General features: G+C 47.4%; 1 protein-coding gene across 2 annotated transcripts in view; it reads left to right on the top strand.

Moving 5' to 3' along the window:
• Positions 1-227: 227 nt before the first annotated feature.
• The window catches only part of STXBP5L (syntaxin binding protein 5L), a 90,653-nt gene continuing 73,813 nt past the window's right edge, over positions 228-17,067 (top strand). For both annotated transcript variants that reach the window (XM_056847825.1, XM_056847826.1), the window contains exon 1: positions 228-413. In XM_056847825.1, the coding sequence (XP_056703803.1) occupies positions 228-413 (186 nt within the window). The remainder of the gene's footprint in view (positions 414-17,067) is intronic.

Here is a 17,067-nt window from a genome sequence, read left to right on the forward strand (position 1 = left end):
TTCGCCTTCTCTTTAAGGCAATCCTCTCCGAGTACCTTCTTTATTTTGATAAAATGAAGCCTTCGTGTATTGCAGACGGTCGGCTGCCCTACTGACATTCCGGCGAATGCAACAGACTGTACGACCGCCCTGTGGCTCGGTTCTTTTCTTCTCCCCCCCCCCAAATGTGAGCGACTCCCCCACCCCGTGGGGAAAAAAAATCTTGTTAAGATTTCCTTTCTTCAAAAATGAAGAAATTTAATATCCAGAGAGTTTTGGATGGTTTAACTTCGTCCCCCAGCGGAAGCAGTGGCGGTTCCAGCGGCAGCGGCTGTGGGCTCGGTGGTGGTCCGGGGCACACAGGAGGAACCCCAGGGACTCCCAGAGAGGAAATCCAGGAGACTCTGACTTCAGACTATTTCCAAATCTGCAAGGTAAGAGTAAGGTTCTTCCCCCCCCTTCTTTAAAGATGTAGAGTGCCAGCGAGGTCGAACACAAGAGCTAAGTCACAGAGGCCTAGATGATGGAGTGTCAAATTATCCTTCGCTCGGATGTTCTGGTTGAGGCTGGATGCAAAGGATCTCTGTTCTTCCTTGTGCAGTGTGTAAAAATTGCAGCATCAAGGGGGCTGATCTGGGTATGTCTCGGTCCAAGATTTTTGTGACAGTTACATTTACGACATTTGTAATACGCCATTGTTGGAAAGTAAGTTGCATCTTTAGGGCGCGAGTGTTGGTTGAAAATGTTAGCTTAGTCATAATTTAGTCTGTCCTTTTTTTCCCATTCCTCAAACACTGGCTGCGTTATGTTCTTCGGGCATTCTGAGTGAAATACATTTGCATTAGAAATTCAGCTGTGGCCTAAAACTGAAAGCCGGGATGAGCTAGAAGACTTCCCCTTTTAAAATCTCTTTTGTATAGGCCTGATCGTTGAGTAGGAATGCTAATGGGTGTTCGGTGTATAATTTGCTTGTTCTGTCCTCCCCCCCCCCCCCACCGTAGAAGCATCTTCATTTTTTGTGTAAGGAAATCAATCCTAGAAGCTCTGCATTTGTGACTAATCATACAGAGATAAACCACATGTTCACAATGACAGTTTTAATGAAGCAAAATAGTTGGGGTCTATTTTTGATTTGCTGACACAGAATGAGTATTCTGTAGCAATTTCACCGAGGAAGGAAAGCAGATTTAAGGAGTCCAATGTTAACCAGTTAGATTAAAAAAATAATAATAATGAGGAAAGAAGACAGAGTTTCCCTTCTCTGTAAACTATCCTTTCCTTTAAAATCTGTGTGACCTATCCCAAATCAATTGATTGAGGCATCATTAACGTTAAACATCTCTTAAAACTCATAATGTCAGAAAGGGAAAAGCCCTTTTGCCATTGAATCGCCTAGAAAACTTAAATATGCCAATTTAATACAAAAGCAGGTCAGTAAAAAATAAAATAAATGATATCTTCTGTTGTTTATTGCAAGAAGTTTAAAAAAATGAATTCTGCATTACTCTGGTTTTCCCAAGCCAAGAAGAGCAAATAAAAGGATTTGATGTTTAATCATGCAAAAAAAAAAAATTGCAGATTTGCAACGAGGGAAGATCGGGAATGGAATAAAAGCTCAGCTTCCTATTGCATCACTATCCAGTGTCCCGTTAATGTCTCAGAGAGAAGAGAAACCCCTCTGGCTTCCTTGGTTTCAGAAGCCTTTGGGTTCAGGCCTTGGATAAGCCATGATTAAAAGGCCGTCTGGTTCCTCCGGATACGTTGATCTAATAATGCTGCAGTTACCCTGATTTCAGTCAGTTAGCTCTTCCTTGTACTAAGGTAAAAGTTGGCCTGTTTCATGTTCCTGTAGAAACAGGCCACTCAGGCAAAACCCGTCCTGTTCCTCCCCCTCCCCCCACCCCGCAAATCCATTTGGAACAACTGTGAGAAAGAAACGGACGACACCCTTACAGGGTGTTACATTATCTACACAGGCCCTGCTTAACAAGGGACAAAATCAAAGTTATTCGGAATTGAGTTAAATGTTAACTAGCTCTAATGGCATATACATTTGGCTCTTACATAAGATACCCAAGGCACTGTCTGGAGGGTTATAAGAACATAAGAAAAGCCCTGCTGGATCAGGCCAAGGCCCATCAAGTCCAGCTCTCTGTTCACACAATGGCCAACCAGGTGCCTCTAGGAAGCCCTCAAAAAAGACGACTGCAGCAGCACCTAATATAATAGGCATGCTCCACAGCACCTAATATAATAGGCATGCTCCTCTGATCCTGGAGATAATAGGTATGCATCATAAGAACATAAGAGAAGCCCTGCTGGATCAGATCAAGGCCTGTCATGTCCAGCAGTCTGTTCACACAGTGGCCAACTAGGTGCCTCTAAAAAGCCCGCAAGCAAGATGACTGCAGCAGCATTCTCCTGCCTGTGTTCCACAGCACCTAGTATAATAGGCATGCTCCTCTGATCCTGGAGAGGTATGCCTCATAAGAACATAAGAAAAACCCTGCTGGATCAGGCCAAGGCCCATCAAGTCCAGCAGTCTGTTCACACAGTGGCCAACCAGGGGCCTCTAGGAAGCTCCCAAACAAGACGACTGTAGCAGCATTCCCCTGCCTGTGTTCCACAGCACCTAATATAACAGGTTTCTTCCTCTGGTACTGGAGAGAACAGGTCCTTCATCCCACATTGCTGCTAGTTTACTCTGCTGCATACTAGTAAAGACCAGGCAGTCTGTATCAGTGGGAGGATCCTGTAAGGGAAAATGCCTGCCCACAGTTTCCCAGCAGGGAACACACACATGAAGCTGAATGTCTACTCAGACTGGCAGCAGCTCCCCAGGGTCTCAGGTAGAGGTCTTTCGCATCCCTTCCCACCTGAGCCTTTTAAACAGAAGAAAGCCAGGGATTGAACTGTGGACCTTTGGCACGCCAAGCGGAGGTTCTACCGCTGAGCCACATCCTCTCCGTGGAACAATGACTGACACTTTTTGTTGGGGAATCTTTTGGTGTAAACCTGTGGCCCTTTCCCAGATCTTCCTACCAAGTCTAATAATACTAGGAGGCTGATAGTTTGTGTGCGTGAGGATCTGTATCAGACAGAGAGCATTGGGCAAATCAGCGGTTAAGAGAGGTGGTTTGGAACAGTGGACTAATCTGGAGAACCGGGTTTGATTCCCCACTCCTACACATGGGTGTCTGTTGTGGGGGGGGGGAAGGAAAGGTGATTGTTAAGCTGGTTTGATTCTTCCTTAAGTGGTGGAGAAAGTCGGCATATAAAAGCTCTCCTCCTTCTTTAATGATAAACGTTGGAAGATCTGATAGGGGGGCATGCAACATGTAGTGAGAGTGTGTGTGTGTGTGTGTGAGAGAGAGAGAGAGAGAGAGAGGCTTCTGATGAACCTGGGGCAAAACCCGCTCTTTTGAAAGAAAACTTAATTATAAAACCGTATTTTAAGTGCTTCTGAGTGAGCTGTGAACCCCACATTCTATCTGTGAGTGGCAATTGCTCTGCTCCTGTGGGAAGATCGAGGTGATCTCATGCTGAACACTGAAGAGAGATGACATTTCGGGTACTGTAAATCTTATGAATGTCACTCTTGGATATAAACAAGAAACCCAGGGAAATGGCACCTTTATTACATTGGGATAAGGCCTGATTAGGCACACTGTACTGGCAAAGGCTGCACTGGAAGAAAAGGTCCCATGTTGGTAATTGTTGTGGAGGCATTTCCAGCAAGAAATGCCTCCTTCACATTTGCATTTCCCATTTTTAATCCTGGCTGCACCCTCCTTCACCCACCAGCGCCGCAAGTGCAGTGTTAACTACTTGGCTTCTCCCTCCTATGCAGACACAATTCACTGATAGTGAACCGTTCTTGGCTGCTTTTTTCCCTTTCTCCCCAGCAATGGGAAATGAATTTAGAAAAGAGAACTGGAAAAAAGTCTCTCTGGTCAACTCCTTCCTTTCAAGGGGGAACAAGAAACAGGTGGTGTGAATCCAAGGAAGGTCTTTAGTAGGGTTGCCAGCTCTGGGTTGGGAAATACCTGGTGATTTTGAGGGTGGAGCCTGAGCCAACGTGGTGAAGTGGTTAAGAGCGGTGGTTTGGAGTGGAGGACTCTGATCTGGAGAGCCGGGTTCGATTCCTCGCTCCTCCACAGGAGCGGCGGAGGCTAATCTGGTGAACTGGATTTGTTTCCCCACTCCAGTACATGGGTGACCTTGAGCTAGTCACAGCTCTCTCAGCCCCACCTACCTCACAGGGTGTCTGTTGCGGGGAGGGGAAGGGAAGGAGATTGTAAGCCGGTTTGAGTCTCCCTTAAGTGGTAGAGAAAGTCAGCATATAACAACCAACTCCTCCTCCTCCTCCTCCTCCTCCTTCAGTAGGGCACAATGCCATAGAGACTGTCTTCCACAGCAGCCATTTTCTCCAGGTGAATTGATCTTTACTCCCGCTTGTAAACTAAAGGTAATAGGCTGGGGTTGGCAGCTGCAGGTTGGGAAATTCCTGGAGATTTGGGGGTGAGGCCTGAGGAGGGCGGGGTTTGGGGAGGGAGCTTAGCAGGGATGTGATGTCCCATACTCCACCCTCCACAGCTGCCGTTTTCCCCAGGGGAGTCGGTCTCAGTAAACTGGAGACCAACTGAAATTCTGGGCCCCACTTGGTGGCCTAAAAGGCTAATTGAATGCACTCCGGCTTTCACCACAAGAAAAGTCTCACTACAAACAAAACGGAAATCAAGAGCCATAGTAAAAAAAAAAAATTGTTGAAGCGGGAGTCACGTCGAAAGGTTTTCTGCGCGCTACGCAGAACAAACGAGTCTGCAGGCTTCTAGATTTTATTTTAATTTGTTCCTTTATTTAAAACATTGATTAGCTGCCTTCCTACATTACGGAACTCAAGGTGGCTGACAATGTAAACTGGAAAAACAGCACACAAAAACACATAAGAAAGACCCCGAATTAAAACCACAATTTACAATTACCAAGAGGTAAGGGAAATTAAACTAATCAAATACTGTACTGAATAAAACCGTTTTCAGCGGCTTCCTAAAGATCGAAAGTGAGGGGGGCAGGCACACCTCCCCGGGGAAGTTATTCCATAATCATGGGGCTGCCACCCAAAAGGCCCTCTCTCATGTACTCCCAGGCGAGGTTTTCGGGTTGACGGTACAGCCAGGAGGGATTCTCCCTGTGATCTTAGACCGGCCAGGCCGAAATAAAGGGCAGATTATTTATTTATTGACTTCATTTATACCTTGCCTTTCTCCCCAACCCAAACTGGCTCGCGTCATTTTCCTCTCCTCCATTTTATCTGCATAACAACCCCCCTGCAAGGTAACTTCATCTGTGACTAGTCCATGGTCACACAGCCAGCTTTCATGATGCATGCCTATGTAGCAGTAGTTAAACTGTGGAACTCCCTGCCCCAGGATGTGGTGATGGCTGCCAACTTGGAAAGTCTGAAGAGAGGAGCTGACATGTTCATGGAGGAGAGGGCTATTCATGGCTGTTAGTAAAAATGGATACTAGTCATGATGCATGCCTATTCTCTCCAGGATCAGAGGAGCATGCCGAATATATTAGGTGCTGTGGAGCACAGGCAGGATGGTGCTGCTGCAGTCGCTTTGTTTGTGGGCTTCCTGGAGGCCCCTGGTTGGCCGCTGTGTGAACAGACTGCTGGACTTGATGGGCCTGGGCCTGATCCAGCAGGGCTTTTCTTATGTTCTTTTGTTCCATGATAGAGTAGGGATTTCAAGCTGTGTCTCCCTGTGGTTGTAAACCATCTGGAGAGAGAACAGTGGCATCATTTGCACCTGTCCTGCTTTTAAGCACTGGGGAACACACGAAAGACCACCTCCTCCCATATTGTCCAGCCCACTGGTTCAGATCTGCCTAACATGCCCTGCTCTCCGTACCCCTGTTGTCAGAGGTGAGTAAGCTGGCAACCAGAGACAGGGCTTTTTCAGTAGCGGCACCTCGCCTATGGAACACCCTTCCCTTGAGGCTCACCTGGTGCTTACATTGCTCTGTTTTCAATGCCAGTCCAAAATGTTTCACGTGTTCCAGCCTTTTAATTAAGGGGCTGATTTTGAACATCATTTTTAGGTAGGGTTGCCAGCTCCGGGGTAAGGAATCCCTGGAGGTTTGAGGGGTGGAGCCTGAGGAGGGCGGGGTTTGGAGAGAGGTGGGACCTCAGCAGGTTATAATGCCCTACAGTCCACCTTCCAAAGCGGCCACTTGCTCCAGGTGAACTGATCTGTGTTGCCTGAAGATCGGTTGTAGTAGCTCATCTGTGCACCTGCTCGGGTTGAGCTGGTCCTTCTTTAAAATGGTTACCAAACCTAGGTACAAGTGTGGCCTCTTCTTCCCAAACCCCACCCTTCCCAGGCTCCGCCCCCCCAAAATATCCAGGTATTTCCCAATCCAGAGCTGGCAACCTTAGGTACCAGCCCAGGCTCTGTTTTATCTTCATGCTGAACAAAGACTTATTCTGGTGAAGCCAGAATAAATTGCCCACAATTAGGGTTGCCAGCCTCCAGGGGGTGGCTGGAGATCTCCCGCTATTACAGCTGATCTCCAGGTGATAGAAATCAGTTTCCCTGGAGAAAATGGCTGCTCTGGAAGGTGGACCCTGTGGCATTGAAGTCCCTTTCCTCACCCCACCCTCCTCAGACTCCACCCCCAAAATCTCCAGGTATTTCCCAACCCAGACCTGCAACCCTACCCACAGTCTCCAAGCTTCTTGTTGTATTTTGTTTTGAAATCATGCCTTGTTCGTCTCTCTCTGTGTGTGTTAAGTGCTGTCAAGTCGCTTCCGACTCATGGTGACCCTATGAATCAACGTCCTCCAAAATGCCCTATCTTTGACAGCCTTGCTCAGATCTTGCAAATTGAGGGCCATGGCTTCCTTTATAGAGTCGATCCATCTCTTGTTGGGTCTTCCTCTTTTCCTGCTGCCCTCAACTTTTCCTAGCATGACTGTCTTTTCCAGTGACTCTTGACATCTCATGATGTGACCAAAATACGACAGCCTCAGTTTAGTCATTTTAGCTTCTCGGGTCAATTCATGCTTGATTTGATCTATAACCCACTGATTTGTTTTTGGGAGCAGTCCACGGTATCTGAAACACTCTCCTCCAACACCACATTTCAAAGGAATCTATTTTCTTCCTGTCAGCTTTCTTCATTGTCCAGCTTTGGCCCTCTGTTGCCTGTTATTTATGCCAGCGTCCTCCTACATGCAAAGATCTCTTCCTACATCCATGCTACCTCTGGCCTCCTCAAAAGATGCCCTTTTGAAATGGCGATGCTTGCATTGCCAGTCTAGTTCCAGCCGCCCTTCTTTCTGCGTCTCACTGACGATCACTTAAGGAAAGGTTATTTCTAATTAGCTAAGACCTGCTCATCTGCGTGTCAGGCAGTATGAGCGCTGTTGAACTTTCCTTCTGTTGGGTTCCCAAGGTTGGGATGAATTTATATATATATATATATATATATATATATATATATATATATATATATATATATATATATATATATATATATAATTAAAGCTATTTAAAAACGGTTAAAATAGCACAATGGCATTTCTTAATAGTCATGATGCATACCTATTCTCTCCAGGATCAGAGGAGCATGCCTATTATCTTAGATGCTATGGAACACAGGCAGGATGGTGCTGCTGCAGTCGTCTTGTTTGGGGGCTTCCTAGAGGCACCTGGTTGGCCACTGTGGGAACAGACTGCTGGACTTGATGGACCTTGGCCTGATCCAGCAGGGCTTTCCTTATGTTCTTATGTTCTAAGGTTGATGTCTGTCACCACAAGCCAAATGCGTTTCGGCCTATGTTTGAATAGGTTGATACTTGCACACGACTTATGTGGGAGACATATACAGCCCAGCATAAAAACCTAAGACAATCCTACCAGATATTGGTGTAATTGGTAATATATACAATCTATTACATACCTGGTCTGTTGTACATTGCCTGTATATGTAAATATATTTGTAACGTGTGTGCATGTTTTATATATATATGATTTTAATAGACCACTGAGGAAGGCCATACAGGCCGAAAAGCGTTTGGCTTGTGGTGACAGACATCAACCTTAAGAAATGCCATTGTGCTATTTTAATGGTTTTTAAATAATTTTAATTCTTATATAGCACTTCTAATATATATATATATATATAATATATTCCCCTCGTTTTTCTTCTACTACTGAACTTTCCTTTTGACCACCTCATCCTGGATTTCAGCCAGTTTGGGTCCAAATCCTAAATGCATAACCAGTTCATGTTTAGTTATCTTCGGCAGAAATGGTACCTGTGACACCGGCACCCTAAAATGGTGGTCTGAGGTCTTCCAAGACCCCAAGTAATAATAAAACATCCTGTCTCCTGTAATAATAAAGCATCCTGGGACAAAAATCTAGACCTTGCTTCTTATTAAGGATTGCCGCAGGCAAAAATAATGTTATGGAATGTTTTTTCCCCAGTGGGGGCTCGGGAAAAGGGTTGCCTGCCCCCAGATGGGGCGTGAAGATCTCCCAGCATTCAACTGATACCCAGAGATCACTTCCCTTGGAGAAAATGGCTGCTTTGGGAGGTAGGCTAGGGTTGCCAATCTCCAGGTACTTTGGCGATTTGGAAATTAGCACGGGTAAAAGGTACACAAATGCACAGAGCCAGTTAGCAAAATGCAAATATTAATAGGTGCTAGAAAAGAGAGACAAACAGTGTGAAGCAAATATTCCTAACAACTGTGACTAAACAATTTACAATATATACATGGAATTAGTAATTTTACAGGCAAAAAAGTCCTCTTAAATATTTCAAAGATGATCCGTTCCAATGGCATAAGTTATTCTCAGGTATAAATCCAACAGGTATAGATCCAAAATTATATAGATCAAAAGATGGGGGACGGCCGTTTCACCTTGGTTTCTTCAGCCCCACATTATCTCATCCATACAATGGTAATTCCAAAGCCTAGCAAAGTCCATAAAGGTTCAATACGTTAGTATCCCATTTGGGAACTTGTGGACATTGCTGTGGCTTAATATTAAACCTTTATGGACTTTGCTAGGCTTTGGAATTACCATTGTATGGATGAGATAATGTGGGGCTGAAGAAACCAAGGTGAAACGGCCGTCCCCCATCTTTTGATCTATATAATTTTAGATCTATACCTGTTGGATTTATACCTGAGAATAACTTATGCCATTGGAACGGATCATCTTTGAAATATTTAAGAAGAGGACTTTTTTGCCTGTAAAATTACTAATTCCATGTATAAATTGTTTAGTCACAGTTGTTAGGAATATTTGCTTCACACTGTTTGTCTCTCTTTTCTAGCACCTATTAATATTTGCATTTTGCTAACTGGCTCTGTGCATTTGTGTACCTTTTACCCGTGCTAATTTCCAAATCGCCAAGGTATAGGCACTGAGGTGTCTTTGTTTTGTTTTTGCTAATAATCTCCAGGTACTAGCTGGAGATCTCCGGCTATTATAACTGATCGCCAGCTGATAGAGATGAGTTCCCCTGGAGTAAATGGCTGCTTTGGCAATTGGACTCTATGGCATTGAAGCCCCTCCCCAAACCCCTCCCTCCTCAGGCTCCACGCAAAAAACCTCCCACTGAAGAGGGACCATACAGCCCACACTGGGACTGGGGAAGGTAGCTGCCTCGGCTGGCTCGTGGGATGAGTAAGAGCTAGGGTTGCCAGGTCCCTCTTCACTACTGGCAGGAGGCTTTTGGGGTGGAGCCTGAGGGTGGTGTGGTTTGGGGAGGGGAGGGACTTCAATGCCATAGAGTCCAATTGCCAAAGCGGCCATTTTCTCTGGGTGATTTGATCTCTATCAGCCGGAGATCAGTTGTAATACCAGATCTCCAGCTATTACCTGGAGGTTGGCAACCCTAGTAAGAGCTCTCAAGGGACCGGATCTGTTGGCAGAGCATGCTAAGAATGCACAGAAAGGTCAGACTCACTGATTAAAGATAAAGTTGCCTTTATTGAGGGAACTACATTTTAGGATAGGAAAGCTGAGAGACAGAGCCCCTAGCTGTCCTATCTGGCTAAGGAGGGAGAGAATGACTTCCGAGAAGAAGGAGAACATAAGAACATAAGAAAGGCCCTGCTGGATCTGACCCAGGCCCATCAAGTCCAGCAGTCTGTTCAGACAGTGGCCAACCAGGTGCCTCTAGGAAGTCACAAACAAGACGACTGCAGCAGCACCGTCCTGCCTGTGCTCCACAGCACCTAATATAATAGGCATGCTCCTCTGATACTAGAGAGAGGAAATTGTCCCCATAGGATATCAGTCTAAGGACAGATAGGAGGTGTGAAAAGGGGGGAAAGGTCTCTAACCGTACAGCCCTGAGCGTACAGCTGACCTCTTGCCCGCCCCCTGCTGGGTCTTCTCAGTTCCTTTGCATGCTAGACATTGCAACTCTTCCAACAGAATCTGGCCCACGGGCCTTATGTTTGACACCCCTGCTCTATGGCATTATACCCCACTGGGGTCCCTCCCCTCCCTGAACCCTCCCCTCCCCAAGCGCTGCTCCCAAATCTCCAGGGATTTTCCAACCCAGAGTTGGCAACCCTACCTGGCAATTAGGGTTGCCAGGTCCCTCTTCGCAACCGGTGGGAGGTTTTTGGGGTGGAGCCTGAGGAGGGTGGGGTTTGGGGGAGGGGAGGGACTTCAATGCCCTAGAGTCCAATTCCCAAAGCGGCCATTTTCTCCAGGTGAGCTGGTCTCTATCGGCTGGAGATCAGTTGTAATGGCAGGAGATCTCCAGCTAGTACCTGGAGGTTGGCAACCCGATTGGATGGCAGATGCTGACGCTGATATGGTGTCAAAAGCAGAAAGAGCGGCGGCGCTGAGCAAAGGAGGCTGATCGGATGCCCCAAATCAAATCAAGTCACTCCAATCTGATGTCAAGGAAAAGTTTCCAATGCAATTAGTGCTTATATAAGCATGATTGAAAGGCCTCTCAACAAAATTACTCAGATCAGCCCTACAGTGAGAGAAGCTTACAATCAATATCTGCCTGCAGAAGTCAGGAAAGGCATAAACCGGGGACGGGGGGGAACCCTTAATCCAAACCAAAGAGGTTGAGCTAGAAAATGCAAACATTACAAATGTATACATTTTAATAAGGTGCAGGGTTGGATTTAGGTTTGATGAGGCCCTAAGCTATTGAAGGTAATGGGGCCCTTTATATGTCCAGCTGTCCTTTGTCAACAACAAATTGTCGCTGTTTTTTGTGTTGAATATATGCTATATGGTAATTTATGGACCTAATAGGTATCTAAAGCCATTTGCACATAACAAAATATGTATTTTATCAAAGTAATTGTTGAACTGAAATACAATTAAGAAGAAGTATATTAATAGTGAAACAATTATTATTTCCTTTTAAAAAATTTGGGGGCCCCAAGAGAGTGGGGCCCTAAGCTATAGCTTGTTTAGCTTATACGTTAATCCGGCACTGAAAGGTGCACAGTAAAGTTAAAAACATAAGGCCTATAACATAGGCACATCTTTCATAGTCAATAAATACATGCAAACGTTTGATGTAAAATCGTACAGTGACCAAATTAGGACCCAATAAGGACCAAATGCGTTTCGGTCTAAAAAAGGCCTTCCTCAGTGGTCAGACATAGAAAAGGTTTCCAGGTCCCTCTTCGCCACCTAGGGTTGCCAACTGCCAGGTAGTAGCAGGAGTTCTCCTGCTAATTCAACTGATCTCCAGCCGATAGAGATCAGATCCCCTGGAGAAAAATGACCGCTTTGGCAATTGAACTCTATGGCATTGAAGTCCCTCCCCTCCCCAAACCCTGCCCTCCTCAGGCTCCGCCCCAAAAATCTCCCGTTGGTGGTGAAGAGGGACCTGGCAACCCTATCGCCACCAGCAGGAGGGTTTGGGGGTGGAGCCTGAGGAGGGCGGGGTTTGGGGAGGGGCTTCAATGCCATAGAGTCCAATTGCCAAAGCAGCCATTTTATCCAGATGAACTGATCTTTATCGGCTGGAGATCAGTTGTAATAGCAGGAGATCTCCCGCTAGTACCTGGAGGTTGGCAACCCTAGACATAGAATGGTAATCTAGTACACAGCCTAATAATATAGTGTCATAATGCACAGTAGAAAAATACATAAAAGCCCTCCTAGTATAATGAAGCTTCCTGTAAAGTTATTTATTCCTTATTTACTAGAACATGGCTCCCATGTCTCACTTTCTGTTACATGCCGGGCTTCTAAGAATGCGTATATATCAAACTGTGTAAAGGTCAAGGCAAAGGTCCCCCAGTGCAAGCACCAGTTCATTCTTGACCCATGGGGTGATGTCACATCAAACTGTGTATTAGGTCAAAAAACCCTTAGCCTCCAGAACCAGGCTGAGGACTGAGGGACAGATCCAAAAAATTCATTGTGCCGTTCTCGGGTACCCTGGAGCCTGCTGATCACAAACTGAGTGAGAAGCCCTTGCATGAATATATGAAGCTGCCTTATACTGAATCAGACCACTGATCCATGAGGGTCAGTGTTGTTTACGTAGAGTGGCGGCAGCTTTCCAGGGTCACAGGTAAAGGTCTTTCATGTCACCTCTTGCTTGATCCTTTAGCAGAGGTGCCAGGGATTGAACCTGGCACCTTCTGCGCACCAAGAAGAAAAAGAAGAGGTAGAGTTGGTTTTTATACCCCGATTTTCTCTGCCTTTAAGGAGTCTCAAACCGGCTTACAATCGACCTTCCCTTCCTCTCTCCACAACAGACACCATGTGAGGTAGGTGGGGCTGAGAGAGTTCGGAGACTTGCCCAAGGTCACCCAGCCGGCTTCATGTGGAGACGTGAGGAAACCAACCCAGTTCTCCAGATTAGAGTCCACCACTCTTAACCACTACACCACGCTGCCTCCAAGCAGATAGCTCTGCTGCTGAGCCACAGGAGACATAGTCAGAACTAAATGCAGACGGATGGGTCCTCACAAGGATTCATAGCAGAAAAGAGCAAGAGTCCAGGATATGTGGCTCAAGCATCTGCTTGGCATGCAGAAGGTCCCAGGTTCAATCCCTGGCATCTCCAGTTAAAGGGGCTAGGCAAGGAGGTGATGTGAAAGACCTCTGCCTGAGACCCTGGAGAGCTGCTGCCGGTCTGAGTAGACAATACTGACTTTGATGGACCAAGGGTCTGATTCAGTAGAAGGCAGCTTCATGTGAGCATTTTAAAGACTAACAGAATTTCTGGCAGGGATGAGCTTTCGAGAGTCACTGCTCAAGCATTGCAAATTGCCAGGTTTGGAGGACAGATCAAGAGACTTCCTGTTCCAACTTCTGTATTAGAGAGTGAAGGAAAAATTCCTGTATGGACTGTATGGCATTGAAGTCCCTCCCCTCCCCAAACCCCGCCCTCCTCAGGCTCCCCTCCAAAAACCTTCTGCTGGTAGCGAAGAGGGACCTGGCAACCCTAAATAACTCCCTTCTTTTCCTCCCAGTACATTCTCATTGCCCTGACCTGGATGGCCCAGGCTAGCCTGATCTCATCGGCTCTCAGAAGCTAAGCAGCGTCGGCCCTGGTTAGTACTTGGATGGGAGACCACCAAGGAAGTCCAGGGTTGCTGTGCGGAGGCAGGCAATGGCAAAACCACCTCTGAACGTCTCTTGCCCTGAAAACCCTACAGGGTCGCCATGGTCATTTATTCAGGGGAAATTTGCATTTGCTTTGCTGCACAGTTTGGTTTACTGCACAGTTGCTGCCAGCGTGGCATATTGGTTAAGAGTGGTGGTTTGGAGCAGGGGAGTCTGATCTGGAGAAGCGGGTTTGAGTCCCCACTCCTCCACATGAGCGGTGGAGGCTAATCTGGTGAACTGGATTTGTTTCCCCACTCCTACACAATAAGCCAGCTGGGTTACCTTGGGCTAGTCACAGTTCTCTCCCAACCCTCTCAGCCCCACCTATCACACAGGTTGTCTATTGTGGGGGAAGGAAAGGTGATTGTAAGCCAGTTTGAGTCTCCCTTAAGTGGTAGAGAAAGTCAGCATATGAAAACCAACCAACTCTTCTTCTTCTTGCATGAGGGCTCCCCGCCTCCCAATTCCAGGAGTACCTTGTGATCAGTTTTGCATCCCAAGTGAATCACAGAGCTTCTGAGTCCCTCCCCCTGAAAATGCAGCCTTGTTGCCCTTAACTTGGAGGGGGCGGGTGAGCTCTTAAAGGGACTGTGTCTTCTTTTGCTGGGTATTCCTTCCCACTTTTCTTCAACAGCTGCCTGCCGGGAGCTGCTTTCCAACCTTTGCAGGCTTCTTCCGTGTCTTCCTGCACATCTCATGAAGGTTTAACCCCTTCTTTTGTGCTTTGCTTTGAGGGAAGGGGTTGGATGGGAGGGACAGACAGGTGGTAGGGAGAAACCAAAATGGGTGTGGGGAGAGAAACCCGAAGTTAAGAGCGATGCATGGAACTGGAGGGAATTTGCGTCGCTTTTGCCTCGAAGCAGTATTTAAATTTGTCCTAAAACAGGATCCTAGAACTGCGAGGGAAGAATGAGGCCAGAACGAAGTCACTTCTGAAGGTCGGTAAAATCACGAATAATGCAAAGGGAGCCTTGAAGAAGTCCAGCAGGGACTGCGAACTAAATACCCCTGCATAAATGGCCCATAAGTTGGCTGCGACTTGAAGGCACAGGTACAGGAAGGGAGATAGTTGGCTTGACAACAGTACATGTGAAAGAGATCTGGGGGTCTTAGTGGACCACAAACTGAACATGAGTTAACACTGTGATATGGCGGCTAAGAAGGCCAAATGCAATTCTGGGCTGCATCAATAGGAGCATTGTGTCTAGATCAAGGGAAGTAATACTACCACGGTATTCTGCATTGGTCAGACCTCACTTGGAATACTGTGTCCAGTTTGGGCTCCACAATTTAAGAAGGATGTTGACAAATTGGAGAGTGTCCAGAGGAGGGCGACCAGAATGGTCAAAGGTCGAATCCATGCCCATGAGGAGAGACTTAGGGAGTTGGGTTTGTTTAATTTGGAGAAGAGAAGGTTCAGGGGAGACTTGATAGCCATGTTTAAATATTTGAAGGGATGTCATGTTGATGAGGGAACTAGCTTGTTCTCTGTTGCTCCAGACTAGGACACGGAGTAATGGATTTAAACTAATAGAAAAGCGATTCCACCTAAACATTAGGAAGAACTTTCTGACGGTGAGGGCTGTTCGATGGTGGAATGCGCTGCCTCAGAGGGTGGTGGAGTCCCCGTCTTTGGAAATCTTTAAGCAGAGGCTGGATGGCCATCTGTCGGGAGTGCTTTGATTGTAGGATCCTGCATGGCAGGGGGAGGGTTGGGGGCACTGGGGATGCGGGGCGGGGAGGTAATTGTTAATTTCCTGCATTGTGCAGGAGGTTGGACTAGATGACCTTGGTGGTCCCTTCCAACTCTATGATTCTATGATTAATCGCCACCACCAGATTCTCACTGGGTATATCTGCATACTGTGGGTGGAGTCGAACTCAGGTTGAGAGCAGTAGGGCTGTCAAAAAAAAATTCGGTACAGTTCGGATTCGGCAAAATTCAGCCCGTTTTTATTCGGGCCGTGCCGAAGTCCGAACTCCCCCGCTTCGGATCCCCGGAAATTCGGGGGGATCCAGAGTTCGGGGAAAAATTCGGCCCCCGCGTGCCTTCAGAGGGATTCCCTGAAGGCGCGCGGGGGCCCTTTAAACTGATCTGAGCCTCCCAGCTGGGAGGCGCAGGTCAGTTTAAAGGGCAGCCCGCACCTTTCAGCGGGCTCCCCTGGAGAGGCGCGGGCTCCCCTGAAGGGGGGCGGGGTGCCCTTTAAACTGATCTGCGCCTCCCGGCCGGGAGGCACAGATCAGTTTAAAGGGCACCCCGCGCCTCTTCAGCCGGCTCCCCTGAAGGGGGGGGCTGCCCTTTAAACTGATCTGCGCCTCCCAGCCTGGAGGCGCAGATCAGTTTAAAGGGCACCCCGCGCCTCTTCAGCGGGCTCCCCTGAAGGGGGGGGGCTGCCCTTTAAACTGATCTGTGCCTCCCGGCCGGGAGGCACAGATCAGTTTAAAGGGCACCCCGCGCCTCTTCAGCGGGCTCCCCTGAAGGGGGGGGGCTGCCCTTTAAACTGATCTGTGTCTCCAGGCCGGGAGGCGCAGATCAGTTTAAAGGGCACCCCGCGCCTCTTCAGCGGGCTCCCCTGAAGGGGGGCGGGCTGCCCTTTAAACTGATCTGCGCCTCCCGGCCGGGAGGCGCAGATCAGTTTAAAGGGCACCCCGCGCCTGCTTACTGACGGCCGAATTTGCCGGATTTATTCGCGAACTCCCTGAATTCGGCCCCCCCGGTTACCCGCCAGTTTTGAGTTCGGATCCGTCCGAACAGAAAAGCGCCGAATCGAGCAGAATTCGGTTGATTTTCTGTTCGGACCGAACTGAATTGACAGCCCTAGTGAGCAGAGCTTTTGACTGCAGTACTGCAGCTTACCGCTCTGTGCCGCGGGGCTTAGATGGTATCTGTGTAAATACACTGAATGTCACTGTCTTGAAAGCATCTCCTAGGTACCCGAGACCTTAGAGAACCAGCTGCCCCTCTGGGAGTAATTACATATTATAGTCTTGCTTTCATATCATTTATTTTAGGCAAGCCATATAAAGTGAGCGCCTTATCACGACTAACTTCAGCGGCTTCTCAGATGGGCGCACATCTTCGATCGGTGTTGGGGTTTCTTCCTTGCCCTCTGCCTCTCTGCGTGCCTTGTCTATCCAGATATTTTAAGCACATTGTGACATTCGTTTCTTGGCCTCTTCCTCGCTTCCTTTAAAAAAATTATCTGCCTGCGACGTTTCCTGGTTCACTGCAGAATTACAATTCCCTTTTGGGGCGGCGGCGGCACGCCGTTTAAAAGTTTAATCATGTAAACAACTTGGTGGCAAAGCTGGAAGCAAAAGGCCAGGGCCGACCTCAACAGAAGGGGAAGATGTGAGGGGGGAGGAAATTGTCCCACCCTCATTTCTGCTCTGTGCCCAAGAATGAGCCATCTTGAAACCCCGGATCGCAATTAATATGGACGATTTATTT

The sequence above is a fragment of the Euleptes europaea genome, chromosome 4 (assembly GCF_029931775.1).
Source record: "Euleptes europaea isolate rEulEur1 chromosome 4, rEulEur1.hap1, whole genome shotgun sequence".
NCBI classification, from domain to species: Eukaryota; Metazoa; Chordata; class Lepidosauria; order Squamata; family Sphaerodactylidae; genus Euleptes; species Euleptes europaea.